This window comes from Brienomyrus brachyistius, chromosome 7, assembly GCF_023856365.1.
Source record: "Brienomyrus brachyistius isolate T26 chromosome 7, BBRACH_0.4, whole genome shotgun sequence".
Taxonomy (NCBI): Eukaryota; Metazoa; Chordata; class Actinopteri; order Osteoglossiformes; family Mormyridae; genus Brienomyrus; species Brienomyrus brachyistius.
In genome coordinates this window covers 2,560,290-2,577,186 of record NC_064539.1, presented here as the reverse complement: position 1 = coordinate 2,577,186, position 16,897 = coordinate 2,560,290, and the positions used below count along the sequence as shown (strand labels likewise).

At 40.7% G+C, this 16,897-nt stretch overlaps 1 protein-coding gene across 1 annotated transcript; it reads right to left on the bottom strand.

The window, feature by feature from the left end:
* Window positions 1-6,483: 6,483 nt before the first annotated feature.
* On the bottom strand, window positions 6,484-14,159 carry spag8 (sperm associated antigen 8). Its single transcript, XM_049019846.1, has 6 exons — window positions 13,961-14,159; window positions 13,333-13,492; window positions 12,973-13,018; window positions 10,420-10,534; window positions 9,857-9,919; window positions 6,484-6,734 (listed from the first exon to the last, which is right to left on the bottom strand). Exons 1-6 carry the CDS (start codon window positions 14,030-14,032, stop codon window positions 6,627-6,629), a joined length of 564 nt encoding a protein of 187 aa, XP_048875803.1. The 5' UTR covers window positions 14,033-14,159; the 3' UTR covers window positions 6,484-6,626.
* Window positions 14,160-16,897: the final 2,738 nt, after the last annotated feature.

Sequence of the window (16,897 nt, the reverse complement as noted above, 5' to 3'; positions counted from 1 at the left end):
TGTGCCTGTGGAGTCCTCAGGGTTTCTTATTCAGGAGATGCTGAAGCAGCAAGTTTGGCTAACCAGCTATCTAGCTACAATCACCTTATGTTACTCACTAGCTAGTTATTCCATTTTGGAAACATTTGGGGGGGGCAGAAACAACAATCTCAGCCCTAATTCAACACAATGTTCTGGAGGAGTGGAACAACAGCAGTAACACCTGAGCAGTTCTGATACACATGCAGTTCTGATACTTTATTAATATCCACCTAAATAATTGCCGGCAGAGTATAAAGACTAATAGCAGTAATCGTACAGCGCACAAGATAAACTGGCTGAAAAAAACACTTAGTGCAAAATTTTTTGATTACAAACAGGACAGCAATTTAAAAATCATATCAGTATTACTTGTTAGAAATGATTACATTTATTCATTTATCAGTCATAGTTTATGTTATTCTTCAGACACAAAATGGCTTCTCATTAAATGAGATAATGAACAAAAACACTGTGTTCAGTTAGTCTAAAATGACTTGTTTCCATAGTTACTTCACGGTAATCTCTGCTGTGAATAGCATTCTGATTGGAGGTCTAAATCTATGCCAGATTGCTGTAATCAAGAATTTCACTAAATCAGCATAATTTCTGCATCTTCAAACGGGTGCATTTAAAATACCTTCCCATGCACAATGCTGTTGGGTAATTATATTGAGACTCAATGGACAGGAGGTGACTACATGTCACCAAGCCAAAGACATGACAGGGTTATGTGATGCTATTTAACAGAACTGCAGCTGGCTATCAGTCCCACAAACCCATCCATTCATCCAACCATCCACTATCTTCTGACTCGAGTCATCAGGGGCCTGGAGCTTATCCCAAGCAGCACAGAGCACGAGGCTGGGGAACACCCTGGACAGGATGCCAGTCCATTATAAGGCACAAATACACAATATTGGTCATATACAAATGCCAAAATTCTTGGCTGTTGGCCTGCAGGTGAAATCCATAGTACCTAAATGAAACTCTCTGAAGACAGAGATTCAAACCCCTAACCATGGAGCATTGAGGTGACATAGCTACTCCTTGAGCCACCATACCAGGACTGCTGATTGCCACTGACCATAAATGGCTATAACTGGAAAGGGTCACATGTGTGTAATATGTCAGGAAATTAAAATGGTAAGGATAAATGGCAATAACAGAATGTTCACAATCATCTCATAGTCAAATTTCCACCACATTTCAGATGGAGTTGGTTTAAATATTTCTGCAAGTATGACTAGGTGAGCAGATAAGTGACTGTGTGTGGTTATGTACAAATTACATTGTGAGGACCAAATGTCCCCACAATGTGATAAAAAGCTGTTGCTGTTAGGATCATTTTTGAGTGACTGCAAACAAAAACTAAAAATGACAGAAGTATTTGTTTGGTTACTTATGATTAAGGTTAGGGCTGGGTAGGGGTTAAGGTTGTCATGTTGTGAATAGAGTTTTATCCCTTACAAATGAGTGGAAAGTCCCCACAAAGATATAATTATAAACCTGTGCGTGCATGCATCTCTGTGTGTGTAACAGGTTTGGAGGAGAGCACTGTTAGCGTACGTGGAAGGTTGGGGAGCCCGTGTAGGTTATACCATGTGGTGAAATCCAGGGACAAGGAAAACATGACTTCATTATGACATCATGAGAGTTGTGGACCCAAGGAATTCAGTGCTTGTTTAACCCTTTGATCATAAACCTTGGGAATACTGAACAGTACTGAAGGTACTCTTTCTGTAAGCAAATTGTTTTCTATTATGATGCAGTCTGAAGCCTGGATAGTTTTATTTGTATTTTCATATTTTATAATTGTTGCAGTCGTTAAATCAACCATTGTGGCTGACTGTAGCCAGGATTGCTTAGGATGAGCTTTATGAAATCAGCCAGGCAGAGTGCCTAAGTCAATTACATTTATTGTTATTGAAGCCAAAAGCAACTCAATGCAAACAGGATGGGTTTGCTTGTATATTTACTTTGCTGCTCGTACTGTCTGCCATAATACATTTACCAAACACAGGGGACTCCATGGCCGTTATATGCAATATATTTGAAAAGAAATTGCCCAAGCACTGTGCCCTGTGGCATTCCTTATGCTGACCCTGCTAGTTGGAGATTGTACCTCAAATAAAGCTTTGTCGCACCATCTTTGTGCAAACGTACAATAGAATTTTCACCAGCTATTATGTCTAGGGTCAGCCAACTTCATCACTCTTCAAGCTAAATGATATAGGCTGCATGGTGCATTGGTAGTATAGTAAGTATACACATATAGTACTTCTATAAAATAATACTTTTAAAATATTTCTCAACAGTAATTATGTTAAAGGGATGTTCAAGTAATAATTGTATCATGTTGACATTGACAGATCCTTTGTTTAAATGTAAAATGCAGAGATAACGGTCCATTATTGCTGAGAAGATCTTCACACAACGTTGGCTAAAATTCTAGGAACCTTCTGTGTTAGCGGGGATGCTGCTGCCATGTATCCTTCTTAAGTAAGGCTGCATTAGTTATTTCATGCAGGCACTATATTCATCTCTAAATATTTTTGGAATACAGTTATATGCTTAAACTTAGCAACTTAGGAAAGATCATTAGCACTTAGGAATTAGTTACTTTGGGAAAACTTGTTGTACTTTAGCCTCAGCTAAGCTAACACTAGACAATGTAGAAAAGACTAAGCTATTTGTGTTGTCTCTTCAGTAAACAACTGTGCAAAATACTCTCTTATGTTTCTGTTTCTTTGTTTTATGTGCTATATGCATCAAACAGCAGTTTTAAATAAAACCATAATTCTTGTAATGCTGGAAAAAGGCATGTGATATAATCTTCATCATCAGCAGCTTTCCCTGGCCATTGTGTTCTGATTTACGCGCGGCGGAAGAACGCAGCGTGCCCTCGTGGGCGCACTGGAGTGTGAGTGAAAAGTGCTTTCTCCCATGAGATAGAGATTCAGCCTGGGGAGGGTGAGGAAGAGGTGCTCAGTTAATGAGAAATGCGGGATGAAAAGCCGGCAGATTGGCAAGGGGAGATTGCGACTAAATGAACCAACAAAAAAGGCTGAGATAATGGATCATAGCTGTTCTGTAGCCTTTGGACTGGAGAGTTTTTGCCACCTTTTTAAAAAACATGTTTGAAAGGAGCCACTTCACGGATCTCCTTTCTCACTGCTCTGCTGTTATCCTACGTGCCTACAGCTGCGTGCACCTCTGCCCCCCCGGCAGCCCCCAGAGTACCCTGAGCACTTTAGACAGCCGGGACAGCACAGGGCATAGGCATAGGCACGGGGTGTGGTTTTTCTTTCTTATGTAGAATTCATCGATTTGTGTTCTTTTTCTTTAATAAACTAAGCCCAACATAGAAGTAAACTACACGAGAGCCTGAGAGCATTTATAATTATATTGTTTGCTGGGATAAATGTCAGAAAGATGCATTCTGTGCTTACCTGGTGTGGGGCAGAGCTAGTGACTCTTTAAGCATGGATAGCATGTCCATGCACTGATTTCCCAGTGTCTGTAGTGTGCCTGTTTATTGTTTGTCTAATGTGGAAATGTTTGTTATGTTATGTTTCTTTTGCTCGTTGTTTTATGCAGTTGGAAAATTTAGGTTTAGAAAGTACAAATCCAGACCAAGATTTTGTTTCAACCAACCAGCTGAGTCACATTCACAGACCACTCTGTATGGGCTGTATGAGCTTTCCACCTCGCTTTCATGTTACGTCACGTTATGTTTGATATGTTATGCTGCGTTCAGTGCCAGCCTTCTCTCTGTCTCCCCTCCCCTTAAATTATTAATAACTGTACATGTATATTTTTGCACTATGTAAATGATTCCATAATTCTATCTTTAGCACCGTAACGTCTGTCCTGTCGTTAATGTTGCACCAGGGGTTCAGGAAGAGTGTAATTTCATTTCCCTTTGCTCTGCACATGGGTGAGATGACATTAAAGCTTTACTTAACTTGACAGACTGCCAGCCAAGTTTCAGATACTCATTGCTATTTGCAGTAATGACGGTCTTTCACCTACAGAATTTTCTTCAGCCTGTCCCGCCCCGCTCTTCCGATCCTCGTGTGTGCCACGCCCCCTCATCATCCACATGTGCTTCCCCAATTGTGCCCAGCTGATCACCTGTTATTTCACCCTGTCTTACGTATATCAGTCCACGTCTTTCTCGGTTGGGTGTCCGACATTGATGTTACGTGGTGTATTGTTCCTTACCGTCTGCCCTGTCTTCCCAATAAACCCTGTTTCCTTCATCCTCGCCTGCCTGCCTCATCCTTCCCTGCGTCCAGCCTGCTCGTCCACCCCGCAACTTGACACAGCCAACCTAACCAAACTTTATATTGTTTTAATAACCAATCAGTACCAGTCATCCTAAAAATGACTTTCAAAATTGTGTCAACCAACTATAAAAAGCTATAATAAACTATAATTACTCACAGTTCCAATATGTTTTGCCCAAATGAAATTGTTCCGTGTGATGTAAGAACACGATGACGACTGTAAAGCTCTTGGATAAGAAGTTGTGACGCCCGCTCCGTCCGTTCCTCGTGTGTGCCACGCCCTCTAATTACCCACGTGTGATTCCCTGATTGTGCCCAGTTATGTCTTGTTTCCTGCTGCCTTGTTTCCTGTATTTAAGTTCCTGTTGTGTACTAATCCAGTGTCTGTCATTGATGTTACCCAGTGTTTGTCCGTGCCTGTTGCCAGTAAAAACCCTGTTTTTCCGAACCTTGCCTGTGTGCCTGCTTCCGCTTGCTCGCCTCTCTGCCCGCTCACCAGGCGATCGCGAGCCGTCCCGTGACAGAAGTGCTATTAGGAAGTCATTGTGTTACAGTGAGGTATTCAACCATGGCCTCTGTACCGGTGGCACAGCGGAGTTCGGGGGCCTCACAGAGGTCAAACAAACTATCCACAGGTTTCCCCCAGATGCCAATCAGTGAGCTGTTACACACCGACTCAGGCCGACAGTCTGCCTCACGGTGAAACCATGGCAACCGGAAAAACACTGCAAATGGGCAGCATCCCCGTCCTGCGGGACGATGACCTCCCAAATCTTCATTTTCTGTGATGATGCATTAAACTTGTCACATTTAAAAATAGGACCTTCAATTACAGTTCTTAACATCTTAAAAAGCAGGCTGGTAACCAGTTCTGCTGGTTTCCAGTGAGGTAGGGCCTTTTTCCTATCAAATAATTTGGCCACATTACTCTTTCTATCTGTTTATAGTGTCCTTTATTACTGCTGCATTGTCTCCAGACATTTGACACGGGTCTCCACCTGCACCTCTAGAATGTGTCTTCAGCTAAAATGGGCCTGAACGCCCAAGGGTGTCTGATGTTCTTCCAAGGTTTTTGGCAGTTGGATTTTATCAACAGCTTCCCACTCCTCTTCCACCAGTAACTTTTATTGGTTACTGTGGCCTGTCTCGCTGCTTGGGCTTTGTCTTCAGTCCAAATAAAGGTGTCTCCTCTAAGAGTGTCATCACCAAAACTTGCAAACCCCTCAGCATCTTATGATACGTTCCCAGATAAATTTGAGTGATCTCTTGACTGACTTTTCACACTGCTGTCTATGGAGCTCTCCGGCTTCTTATGGACATCGTAAAACAAAGAAATCAATGCATCTACGCTTTGTTTTGCGAGGCTGCGTACAGCACTGCAAAGAGCACAGTCGGGCAGCCATTTTAAACATGGGAGGCTGGATTGAGGCAAAGGGCATTCCCCAAAGTTGTCAGTCGAGTACCTGTACCAACGTGGGTATTGCTAATAAAAGCTCTGGCATCTCAAACAGTCTTTGAAAGACTAAAAAATGCAGGCAGGGGAAAAGGACTACCATCCTAGATTTAAAAGAAACTGATCTTGTTTTTGCCTCTACAGTCCTCCATATACCGTGCATATGGAGTGTGTGAGGATAGTGCTGGTCAAAGCTCATGTGGTGTCCTAAGCTAGTGTTTCCCAATCCAGTCCTTGGGGACCCACAGATAGCCCACAAAAAAGTGAAGACTGGCAGAGAGCACAGAGGGAGCAAAAACGTGGAGCAGCTGATGATGAAGATTGGGAAATACGTAATGTCCTAGTCCAACTTCACTTTGGGGTTTGCTATGTCTGCACCTCCTCAGAACATGGCACCCACCTACATCACCAAATTGGTTGACTGCCACTGTGTGGTGATCATGTGGCCAAAGAAAGGTAAGACCATTTTGTAGAGCAGAGGACTGATATTCATTCTTGTAGTTAGGCTTAAGCTTGAAGTCAATAGCCAGCATAATCTCCTCATTGTCCAACAGTAACATTAGTTTTGGTGATATACATCATTATATAGCACTAGTGAAACCTGCCATGTGCCTATGCTGTAGTGGGATGCTTCATATCAGGTCGTATCCAGTTCATCCCAAAGCATCGTTATGAGTGACAATCAGGACAGCCGACCAGACAGATCATCACAAGTTATCATGACAGTTAGGAATGGGATTTATATCGTGTCACAATTTGGGAACGTTTCACAATCTGATGCGCAATTAACATTGGCATGCTCATTTTGACACTCTCTGTACCATCCTTGAAATCATTCACTCGGCCCCAAATGTCTCGAGCCCTCACAGATGCTGGTTCTTTTCATCGTCATCGAGGCGTGCACTGATTGGTGTGCTGAAGCTACTGTTTTTCTTAAATGGAGTGTCTCTGCTTCTCACGGGGGTGACACCCTGAAAAAGAACACATTTAACATTAAACCAGGGCCAATAATATGATGTACAGCACAACAAACACATTTTAAACCTAATCCTTAAAAACACCCTCTATAGGTACATACATCAACCCAGAAAGATCACTCTGCTAACATGCTGCTCTCATGACCAAGAATTACCCAAGCGTGTGCAGTTTTAAAACCTTCTGTGCAGGCTAATACTGAACAAAATCCACTGAAAAACAGACATGGTTCCAGTAAATGTACCATGCAAGGTGTTACATGAATAGCAAAGGAGAAGTTTCAATTGATTAGCTGTTTTAATCAGTCCAAATACGGGCATGGAGAGTGATGGGTAAGACAGCTAAGGGTCACTAGATGTGCACGTGAAGATGGTCCTTCCCAGCAGGCCTCTCTTCATCTACGTACGATCGAGTTGTGCCTGATATCCAGGATTATGAGCCAGTGATACAGTTAGCATCGCGTGTGCTTCAAAGTCTACGGCTACACCAGTCGCTACAAGAAATGGTCCTGAATGCAGCAGTTTTTGGAAAGAAGGAAAAGGTCAACAGAAAGAGAGAGAACATGCGAGTCTGAGAATAAGAGCCGCACTGTGGCGAACCATGGGGTTTTACCATGGAGTATGAATGCCACAGCATAGTCACAAACAAGCTGGTAAGGAGGAACCGCTCCATGCTCACAAGAAATACCAGTGTAGGCCTGATGCTGTGAAGAGTGCTGGCAATGAATTTCTAAGTAGATATTTATGGCTTTTGAAGTTTCTAACAAATGACGCCCTCCCTGTCTGGTGGGATGGCCCAGTGGCATGTCCTTGTGGCCTTGTGTGGGCAACACAGTTACTCTTATGCAACATAAAGACAGCATAACAACTGCAGTCATGCCCGGGAACTGTTAACACGATACAGTGCAGCAGGGCCTATATTTCTATATGCAACGTACTGCTGTATTTATACTTTCCTGCTTGCACTGATTAGCCAAACAGTATATTTAATATCAGATTCATTCCTCTGTCCACTGAAATTGTCCACTTTACATCATCATATCGACATCTTCAGACATACATTTGGCACTGTGATGGGGTAATAAAATTACAAAATGAAAGATGCATACTTACATATTTTCATAGTATATAATCATAAAATCATTTGCTGCCTTTCCTCAAAAAAGATCGTTCTGGGCTTATGTGGGGGTATGGGTTCTCACATGCTTATTTAACTAAACACGCATCACACCTATACATATTCCTTACTCCTAAATACGGAGACATATGACTCCCCAGGGATAGCACACCATTTGAATCATCGTACCGCCCAGAAACTGTACACTGTCGGTAGATATTTGTTTTACAGAGAGCCTATTATGACAGAACAGTCACCTCCCGCAAACGAGGACGCTGTTAAGTGTCTGAACCATGACATTTCACAATGAAACAATCCTGTTTGTTAATCTGCTTCAAGGGCCATACTGCATATTCAAAGAAACCAAAACAGGAAATAATCATTTTAGAGCTTGGTTTAATTGAGATAAAGTTCAATGTCCACTTATAAGTGCTGCTAAGTGTATTCAAGTTATTCAAGTTTGAGGACACTTATTCAGTGCTGTATACTGTAAGTGTACTCAAATGCAAACTCAAATTGAACTTTTATATATTTCCTTCAATTTATTTAGAGTGCTTAATTATTTTAGCCTCCAGACAATTTAATGAAAACTTTGGTTGGAATTAGGGCATCCTACAGCCACATCTGATATATAATGCTGGTGTGGTTAGACAGCACAGACTGCAGAAAACAAATAACATCTGGCAAATAATTTTCTAGGGTGTATTTTATTGGTTTTTGGTTGTAGGTGTTTTAGCTACTGTCCAATGAAGATACAACCAGCTGAACTCCATAAATATTTTAATTTAATTTTTTAGATGAGCTTTGGATGTTTTGCTTTATTATGACCAGTTACTTGTTAAGGTGCAAACCAGTCCTCTAATGCCTTAGAAGGACTTGGACATGCTGAACAATTTAAATGAATTCATGACACGTGTCTTTCTCTGAGGAGAAACTTAATTTAAGCCGATAACGCAACACACTATATTTCAGAAAAAGAGTAATGAGTTGGGCTTGTCGTGACTGATGTGAGTTCAATGCTCTTTTCTGAATATTTAAATAAATAAAAATGAAACAGTAACTGAAGCGTGACACAAAGCCAGAGTACAGAGCGCAGAAGGACCGTTGAAGACGTTTCATGTCACGCTACAAAGAGCGCCATGATAACGCTCCTTTTTAATAACGCGATAATTAACCGAGTAACTGACAGGCAGGCGGTCCGTTCCCAATTTGCCACACGGCTCACAGACTCAGCAGACTACACACTTTAACTGATTGCAGCGCTAATAAACAATCTGGGATTAAACTTGCATGAGTCTATAGGTGAAAGTTACATGGACAGATTAGACATATACTAAATTACATCACTTTTTAAATTAACAGATGAATGTGTATATTATATAAATATTGTTTTTTTTTACTGTAGCTACAGATGCTGCAGCATAAATAAGGCATTAATGACAGATATTTTCTAATTTGCGTGTTCATTTACGTTTTATTTATTTGCCCATAGTGATGTACAACTACACACCTGTCAAGGAGTTGACTAGGCATAAGTGCAGCTAGGATGAGCTTCCAGTGAGTTACCTGTAATAAGTGCAAATCAGAACTGAACCAAGAGCTATACAATGCATAAAAATGCTTTTGTTTGTGTTTAGACAATTTAAGAATGTCTCCTTTAATTAGTCTTTATATATCTGTGCCATATAAAACCCCTCATTCCCACATAAACAAACCCAAAAAAATAAATAAAATGAAATATTCAGTACAATACACTATGTAAAATGGTAAGAGACTAAATTAATAATAAAAATGATAAAAGCCACTCGTCCTTCAATGCAGAAAAGCTACAACTGCAATTGGAGTCAATCGTAAAACATTATTGTAAGCAGTAAAAAAATAAAAAGTCTAGTAAGAGTGATTTGTCAATCTGCTACCAGGGCTGTTGGTATGGAATTGAATGGAATTTGTTCGTTTTATTTACACATGATGGTAACATACAGTTGAGAAATGTCAAAATTACCTGTATTTTCTTATGATTCTCACTCCAAAAAGTTATTGCTTGCTCACTTCTAAAGTTATGTTCCTGTTAAACAAAATCAAGAGGAATTCAGCAAATTAATTTGTACTGCAGGATTCTATAATAACCATAAACCACACAGTGACACATCTGTATGAATTATCGAATCTTCTATCCATTATATTCTGTCAAGTGCATTTTTAAGTAATCATGAAAAGTATTGTGTATACTACATATGTGAGCATTATTTCAGTTATCTCAGTGATTCAATGGTGATTTGTTCCTTATGGCATAAACAATTTGGACTGCAAACTAGGTAAAAAAAAAGTCATTTTTTGCAATAAAGCAAAAATGTGAACTTATGGGGTAAAAATTAACAACAGTAGTGGTGAAAACCTTTTAGAAGTTACATGTGTACTAACTACATATGGATCATTCACGCACCCACACATACTGTACATACATGCAATACACACACATAGAAATAACCGTTTTCATAATGGACCTATAACTTAACTAAAACAATCTACTAATGTTCCTGTAATATTCTGGTAATGGTCACTTACCCAAGAAGGATCCGGGAAAGTGGGTTTAAATCCTTCTGCTCCATAGTCGTCTTTGGTCGTGGAGACAAGCTCTGCTGGAGGAACAGGGGGGCTCCATTCCTTGAGTACCTGTTCACTGGGTATGAGAGTGCAGCATCAGAAACGAAGCGCAAAGGTGACGACCTGCTACAGGCCTAAACGGGCCCTTTGCCAGGATTTTGCTGTTCATTAAACCCCAAAAAGAAATCAGCAAATGTTAAACTGGTGCTTATCAAGTGGTGTGTGTGTGAGGTATACTAAGTGGATTTCTGGGTGTCGGTAATGCATGCAAGAGAAGAATTTTGTAATTAAATAACCGTTGAGGTTTTTCCCCCATTACCAGTGCAACACAAGTGGCCATCTATTAATTTGAAAGTTGAATCAATATTCATATCACAAACAGCCAAAATAACGTCATGATAATGAAAAAAATGCTCCCTTTCTTGTTTGACACATGCAAATAAGCAGAAGTAAATAAAACCTGAATCTCGGTTGCTACCAAGACCTGGAACGAAGCGTATGTGAAACTCTGTCTGGCCTTGTTGCAAGCCAGACCGCTACACTGTTCAAAGACTCGATGACCCATGACTTTGCAAAATTCTATTCTTGACCTTGATCGCAACATAGCAAAAATCGAATGTGAAAAGCTTGTGGTGAGAGTCACTTTGACTAATTACAGTGAGGCGGAGATTGCCTCGCCGGTCCACTCAGAGACCATTCATTTTGGATTTAGTGGCTGTACCTGTGAGTAGTTTGGGTAAGAACTGGAATGCCAAGTTTGGATGGTTTCATTAAAAGGAACTACAGCTTTGTCAAACACAGGCATGAATGAGTTTGATGCAGTAAAGTGCTTTGGTTGACTTGGTGTGGGGTGATTTTTGGAATAAGGATGCATCTCGTAACTGAGCAGTGTTGTTTTTTGTTGTTCCTTGGCTGCATGGGCATAATTCGATCACAGTTTCATTTTCTTCCCAGCCTGTTTGTGGCTCTTTAAAGTCATCCCCAGAGGATGGTCTTGCAATTTAGACAAGGTAGTGTTTGATTTTAAAAATTCTTATTGCAATTTTTATGTGTTAGACATGTCACTTAAATAGTGTTTTAGGCCAGTTTAGGGCAGAAGATGATGAGCTGTTGGGAGGCTTGGACTATTCCTCTGCCTAATTTTGATGCTTTTTAAAAAAAAAAATTCCATAGAGTAGCTTGTATTTGCAGTGGAATGCAGTGTACAGATTGTAATAGCACTTAATGAATTTTGTTCCCATAGCTTGCTTGTGGAGGGATTAAGGTTATGCCCATAGAGATGAATGCGCAGTAAGACATTACCAACATCACATGCAGCAATAATAAAGTATATTATACAGGACTGTACAACTCTACTCTTGAAGAAATGAAAGGGATTCAGATGTTTTAGCTTGATTCACAATAGGTGATAGAGAAGTGAAAAAATGTGTACTAATGAATGATGGAGCAATGAAAACCATGTTTCTTATACCCCTACAAAGGACAGAGGAACAATTTACAATTTTTTTTCAGATGCCGATGAACTGCTGATAACTGAAACCACAGGTGGGAGGGTAGTGCTATAGATACGGTGTATGTGTCTGGCTGACGCTAAGGCTAAGCCAAATCGCTGCTCTCCTGCCGGCAGATGCTGCACCCCTTGTGCTAAAGGCTGTATTAAGGTGCACAGATTCTAATGCTTGAGTGACTGACATCTTGCTGCTTACACCACCATTGAGAGACTAGTTTCACTGTGAAAAATGGTGCACCGGTACGCTGACACGAAACAGTGGATTCCAAAACCAGAATTTCCACGACAGCGGTCTTCAGTCTTTTCTTCAGGTACCTGTCTGCTCGAATCTCTAGCCTACAGCTCAGGCACATCTGCTTTTCAGCATCACCTTTCCAGCTGTGATTCCCCCAGCTCCGAGTGAAGTAACACATCTAGCTACCTTGTACAGCCTCAGGTGACGTTAAATGTCTGCGGACTCCTTTCTAGGCTCCTTTCCATCACTGGGCCTCGTATTTGAAAGCCCGCTGCCTCGGTCCGCAAAGGAAGCCACGCAGATCTGTGTTTCTTGCGTTCGATCAGAAGCACAGCTCCTTAACTCATGGCGTGGCAGCAGCAGTGTCAGCCCTAACCATCCTTCATGGCATAGTGGTCTTTGTACTTCACATTTGTGCTAATGGTCAAATACAACATTTTTCACAGTATTTCCCAATCATTTGCCCCCTAATGTAATATTTGCTTCTTCGCTGTTCCTAACAATCCCAATGGTTCCATGTTCTCTGCCTGTTGAGGGCGACTGCACAAGGCTGCAGATGTGGGAATGCTGGGGCAGGGTGGTACGTCTCCTAACGAGGGACTGACGATCATAGGATGGCCGTCAAATCCATCCTTCCGGGATAGGCTCCGGACCCTCCATGACCCAAAAGGACGAATGGTTTGGAAAATGGATGGATGGATGGATGGATTCACCTAAAATGCATGTTATAATCGTTTTATATATAAAATATTCATGTCAAAATACCTACCGTATTGACTGGTAGAGGTGTTTTTCAAAGAGTTCCCCTCCGATTCCTAAAATCAAAACCATGAATATATGTGAGAAGCTGCAGTTTTCTATGCATCTTTGATTTCAATTAAAGTTATCAAAAAAAAATTGTTAATCAGCCTGCTATTGCACATTTTTAAGTAAGAGCAATAATTCTGGATTGAAAAGCAGCCTTCTTTTTATTTTCATGTCTGATAAACAAAGATCAACAGGTAATCATTCAAACTGTGAACTCTGGGACTATTCAAGGTTACTATGGGTGTGTTTGAAAGATCAGACACAGGGTGCACAGTGTATCGGGCTTAAAGCCCTTTTGGAAGTTTAAAAATAGCATGCTCACCTCTCTGTCTCACCCTGAGGTCTGTGGGGTGTGTGAACTCTGCCTTCATAGTGGTGATATCCTGGACTTTGGCTGTCATATCTGCAGAGAGGATCCCTTTGTGTCCAGACCTGTGAATCTGAGCTCTGTCATTTGTCTTGTCTAGCAAAGCCGAGGCTCTCTGAAAAGAAACGCAGATTTAGAACAGGTAAAACATCTCTTTATTGAGGTGGAATACCCAGTGCCCTTTACACTATCAAACAAAAATAACATGCTCATTACAGCTCTTTGGAAAAAAAGTGTGTATATACTGATGCGCGCGCTTCCGCGATTAATAAGCCTTTAACACTGCGGCATTTCTAGCCTTGTCGAGGGGCACATTTTACACAGTGATTTTGGTCCACATTTAGATCTCTTAAGCCCTCTTGTGTTTCGCTTTTCCACCGTAGCGACACTGAACTACTTGCGATACTATGTCAGGAGACAATTAGGGTAATGCAGGAGGAAAGCCACTGTTTATTTTGCTCCACCGGCCGGAGTAATTTAAACAGAGCTTATTTTTGCACAGTCTATTATAGTTAGCACGAAAAACAACTGCAATCACCCTGTGCACTACTAGAAGCGCGATACGGCGCGTATTGCCACATACCTCCTCTACCCAGTTATCCAGAAGACACCTCCCACGCGTATTTTTCTCCAAAGCCTCACCCGAACGATTCATTTTTTACGGTAAATATAACCTCACTTTTTAGCAGATCTTTTTTGAGCTTATTTACGATAAATACAGTCTCATATGCGCTGGTCGGTAACCATAGCGACAGCAAACAAACGATTGCTTGGCAATGCATTAGCGACAGTGGCTGGATTGAATAAAGCTATTACTATTAGGGGCAAATAAGACAAGAGAGTTTTATAAACAAAATGAAATCGTAAAAAAGTGCCTTAGTTACTGTTTGGAGGTAATTGCGTTTTTTTTTATTTAAAAAAAAAAGAGAACCTCTTTTGTAATTACATATATGCATAAAGAAATTGAATCTATTCAAATAAAAAACAAGGTTTTGAAATAAGCAGCAAATATTGATGATGACATTGCCCAGCTTGGCCTGTTAAAAAATAATGGCATTTAAGGAGAAAGAAATACTGACCAATTAGACTATTAGATTACTACTGTGGAAGATTCTGTGAAATAGCCACATGTTAAAAGTTCGGCACAATTGCGAATTGGATTTCATTCGTGTGGCTGAGCCCGGCTTTACATACAATAACAGCCGTTTCCCTTGGCAGTATTGATTTTTCTTAAATTCTTTCTTTAATTCTTGCTCTCTTGTTTGTTCCTGCCTTTGTGAGCTTTTATAACCTAAGAATAATAATGATGATATAAACCAACCTTTAAGGTATAGGTTGGCTTTAAAATTATAGTATTAATCTTATATACATTAAACACACACACATTTTAGTTTATTAGTTTGACCTGTGGCCTGTTTTCCCAACCCTTATTAATTAGTATTACCTGCCCTGTCTTTAGTCTTGTTACCCCTCAGTAGCAAGTCCCTTCCTCAGTTTAGTCCCCTAGTGGTTCATTGTTTGATGTATGTTCTGCCTGCCCGCCCCTTGTTGCCCTGACCCATTTGTAACTAGTCTTCATTTATCCCCTTTTGCTTTTGACCCCTCATGGTCCTTTTTGTGTTTTTCTCTTGTTCCTAATGTTTTCTGTTTTTGTTAATAAACTCTGTTTGTCCCGTGAGCCGCAAGTGGGTCGTCCACGTCCCAGCCTGCACCATGCCACACCGCCGCCCCAAATCTGCCATGATCCATGACAAAACCTAATCCACCCAACCACACACATATACATATTTCAGCCATCAATGTTTTTTTGGGAATATATTTTCACTGCATTTAATCTAATTGCACTAAACAATCAGCAGTGCTTCATAAGATACTAATAGAATTTAATACATATATTTACATAAATATATATGTACCTTTTAAGGTATAGAAATCAACTCTGAAGAACATTTTTATACCACTCAGGGTAGTACATTAATGTTGTTTTTACCTTGGGGATGTTCCTCAGAATCCGTTTCTGTACCTTAAATTAGATTAATAGGTACATTTTCCTATAGCTAGGGTACAATTGACCCTTGTGGGTACAGCCCCATTGACATGCAAAGGTACAAATCGCTACCCTTTTTTCTGCTAGTATATCAAAGTTAACACAAGACATTCTCAGTATTGGGTGCAATATTAAATATCCATCCATCCATCCATTTTCCAAACCACTTATCCTACTGGGTCGCGGGGGGTCCGGAGCCTATCCCGGAAGCAATGGGCACGAGGCAGGGAACAACCCAGGATGGGGGGCCAGCCCATTGCAGGGCACATTCACACACCATTCGCTCTCACACGCACACCTATGGGCAATTTAGCAACTCCAATTAGCCTCAGCATGTTTTTGGACTGTGGGGGGGGGAAACCGGAGTACCCGGAGGAAACCCCACGACAACATGGGGAGAACATGCAAACTCCACACACATGTGACCCAGGCGGAGACTTGAACCCGGGTCCCAGAGGTGTGAGGTAACAGTGCACCACCATGCTGCCCCATATTAAATATCAATTGCAGAAATATTAAACACTACTCACAAATAGAACTACATTTAAGCCAATGATGCTTTTTAAGATTTAAAAGTGTTCTTTAAAATATAGGCTTTCAAGAAACAACATCAAAGGCATCATTTATAAACACTTAATTTTACAAACTTTATTGAACACACTGGGCATTACCTCAGTGTTTTAAGTCAGCCAGCCAACTGCGAACAGCCTCTGCTGGTTTCAGGTCTGTGGAGAGCCAGGCCTCAAGCTAGCTGCTAATCAGCAGTACAGTCACTTGAGGTCAATCCTTTGGCTTCCATTCATCTGCGCAGCACACGGAGGAACATGCTTTGAATACCTTTCCAGCAATCAACAGACCCTGCTTATGAAATCCCTTTTCAATCATTTGGTTGGTTTTCATTTCACCATTTTAACAGTGTCACAGCTTTACTTGATTTCTGAAAATGTATTGCTTCAGTGAAATGAAAATGAAATATGGTACCTTTGATAATCTATGAATCTCATTGGCATATTGGGTCACATGTAAATAAAGAGTGAACAAAGGTCATGCATCTCTAGTCAAAGGCTGAAGCTGCTATATTCATGATTTTATTGATCATGATATTCATGATTAAGATTAGGAGTGTTTTTTTGGACTCTGAAAGCAGTTTACAGGCCAATCGTAGCGAGCAACTCAGAGTTGGTGCCAAACACAAATAGAGAACATATGCAGAGTAAGTCGCAGCTGCACCCCCATTCAAAGGAATCATAAGCTATACAAAACCTACTTCCGCAAAAAAAAAAAAAAAAAGCTATTGCTTTGGCAGATGATAATCTGGAACAGATACCTGAGCGATAAAAAACAGTACTACGTAATTTAGAGTGAATGCTAATTAGCAACCCATGGCTAACAAACTCAAGAGCAAAGCTGATATTAAACAATTTAAAGAATTACGTCTATCATGGTGAGTGTTTTACCCTTTCTGTCTCAAGG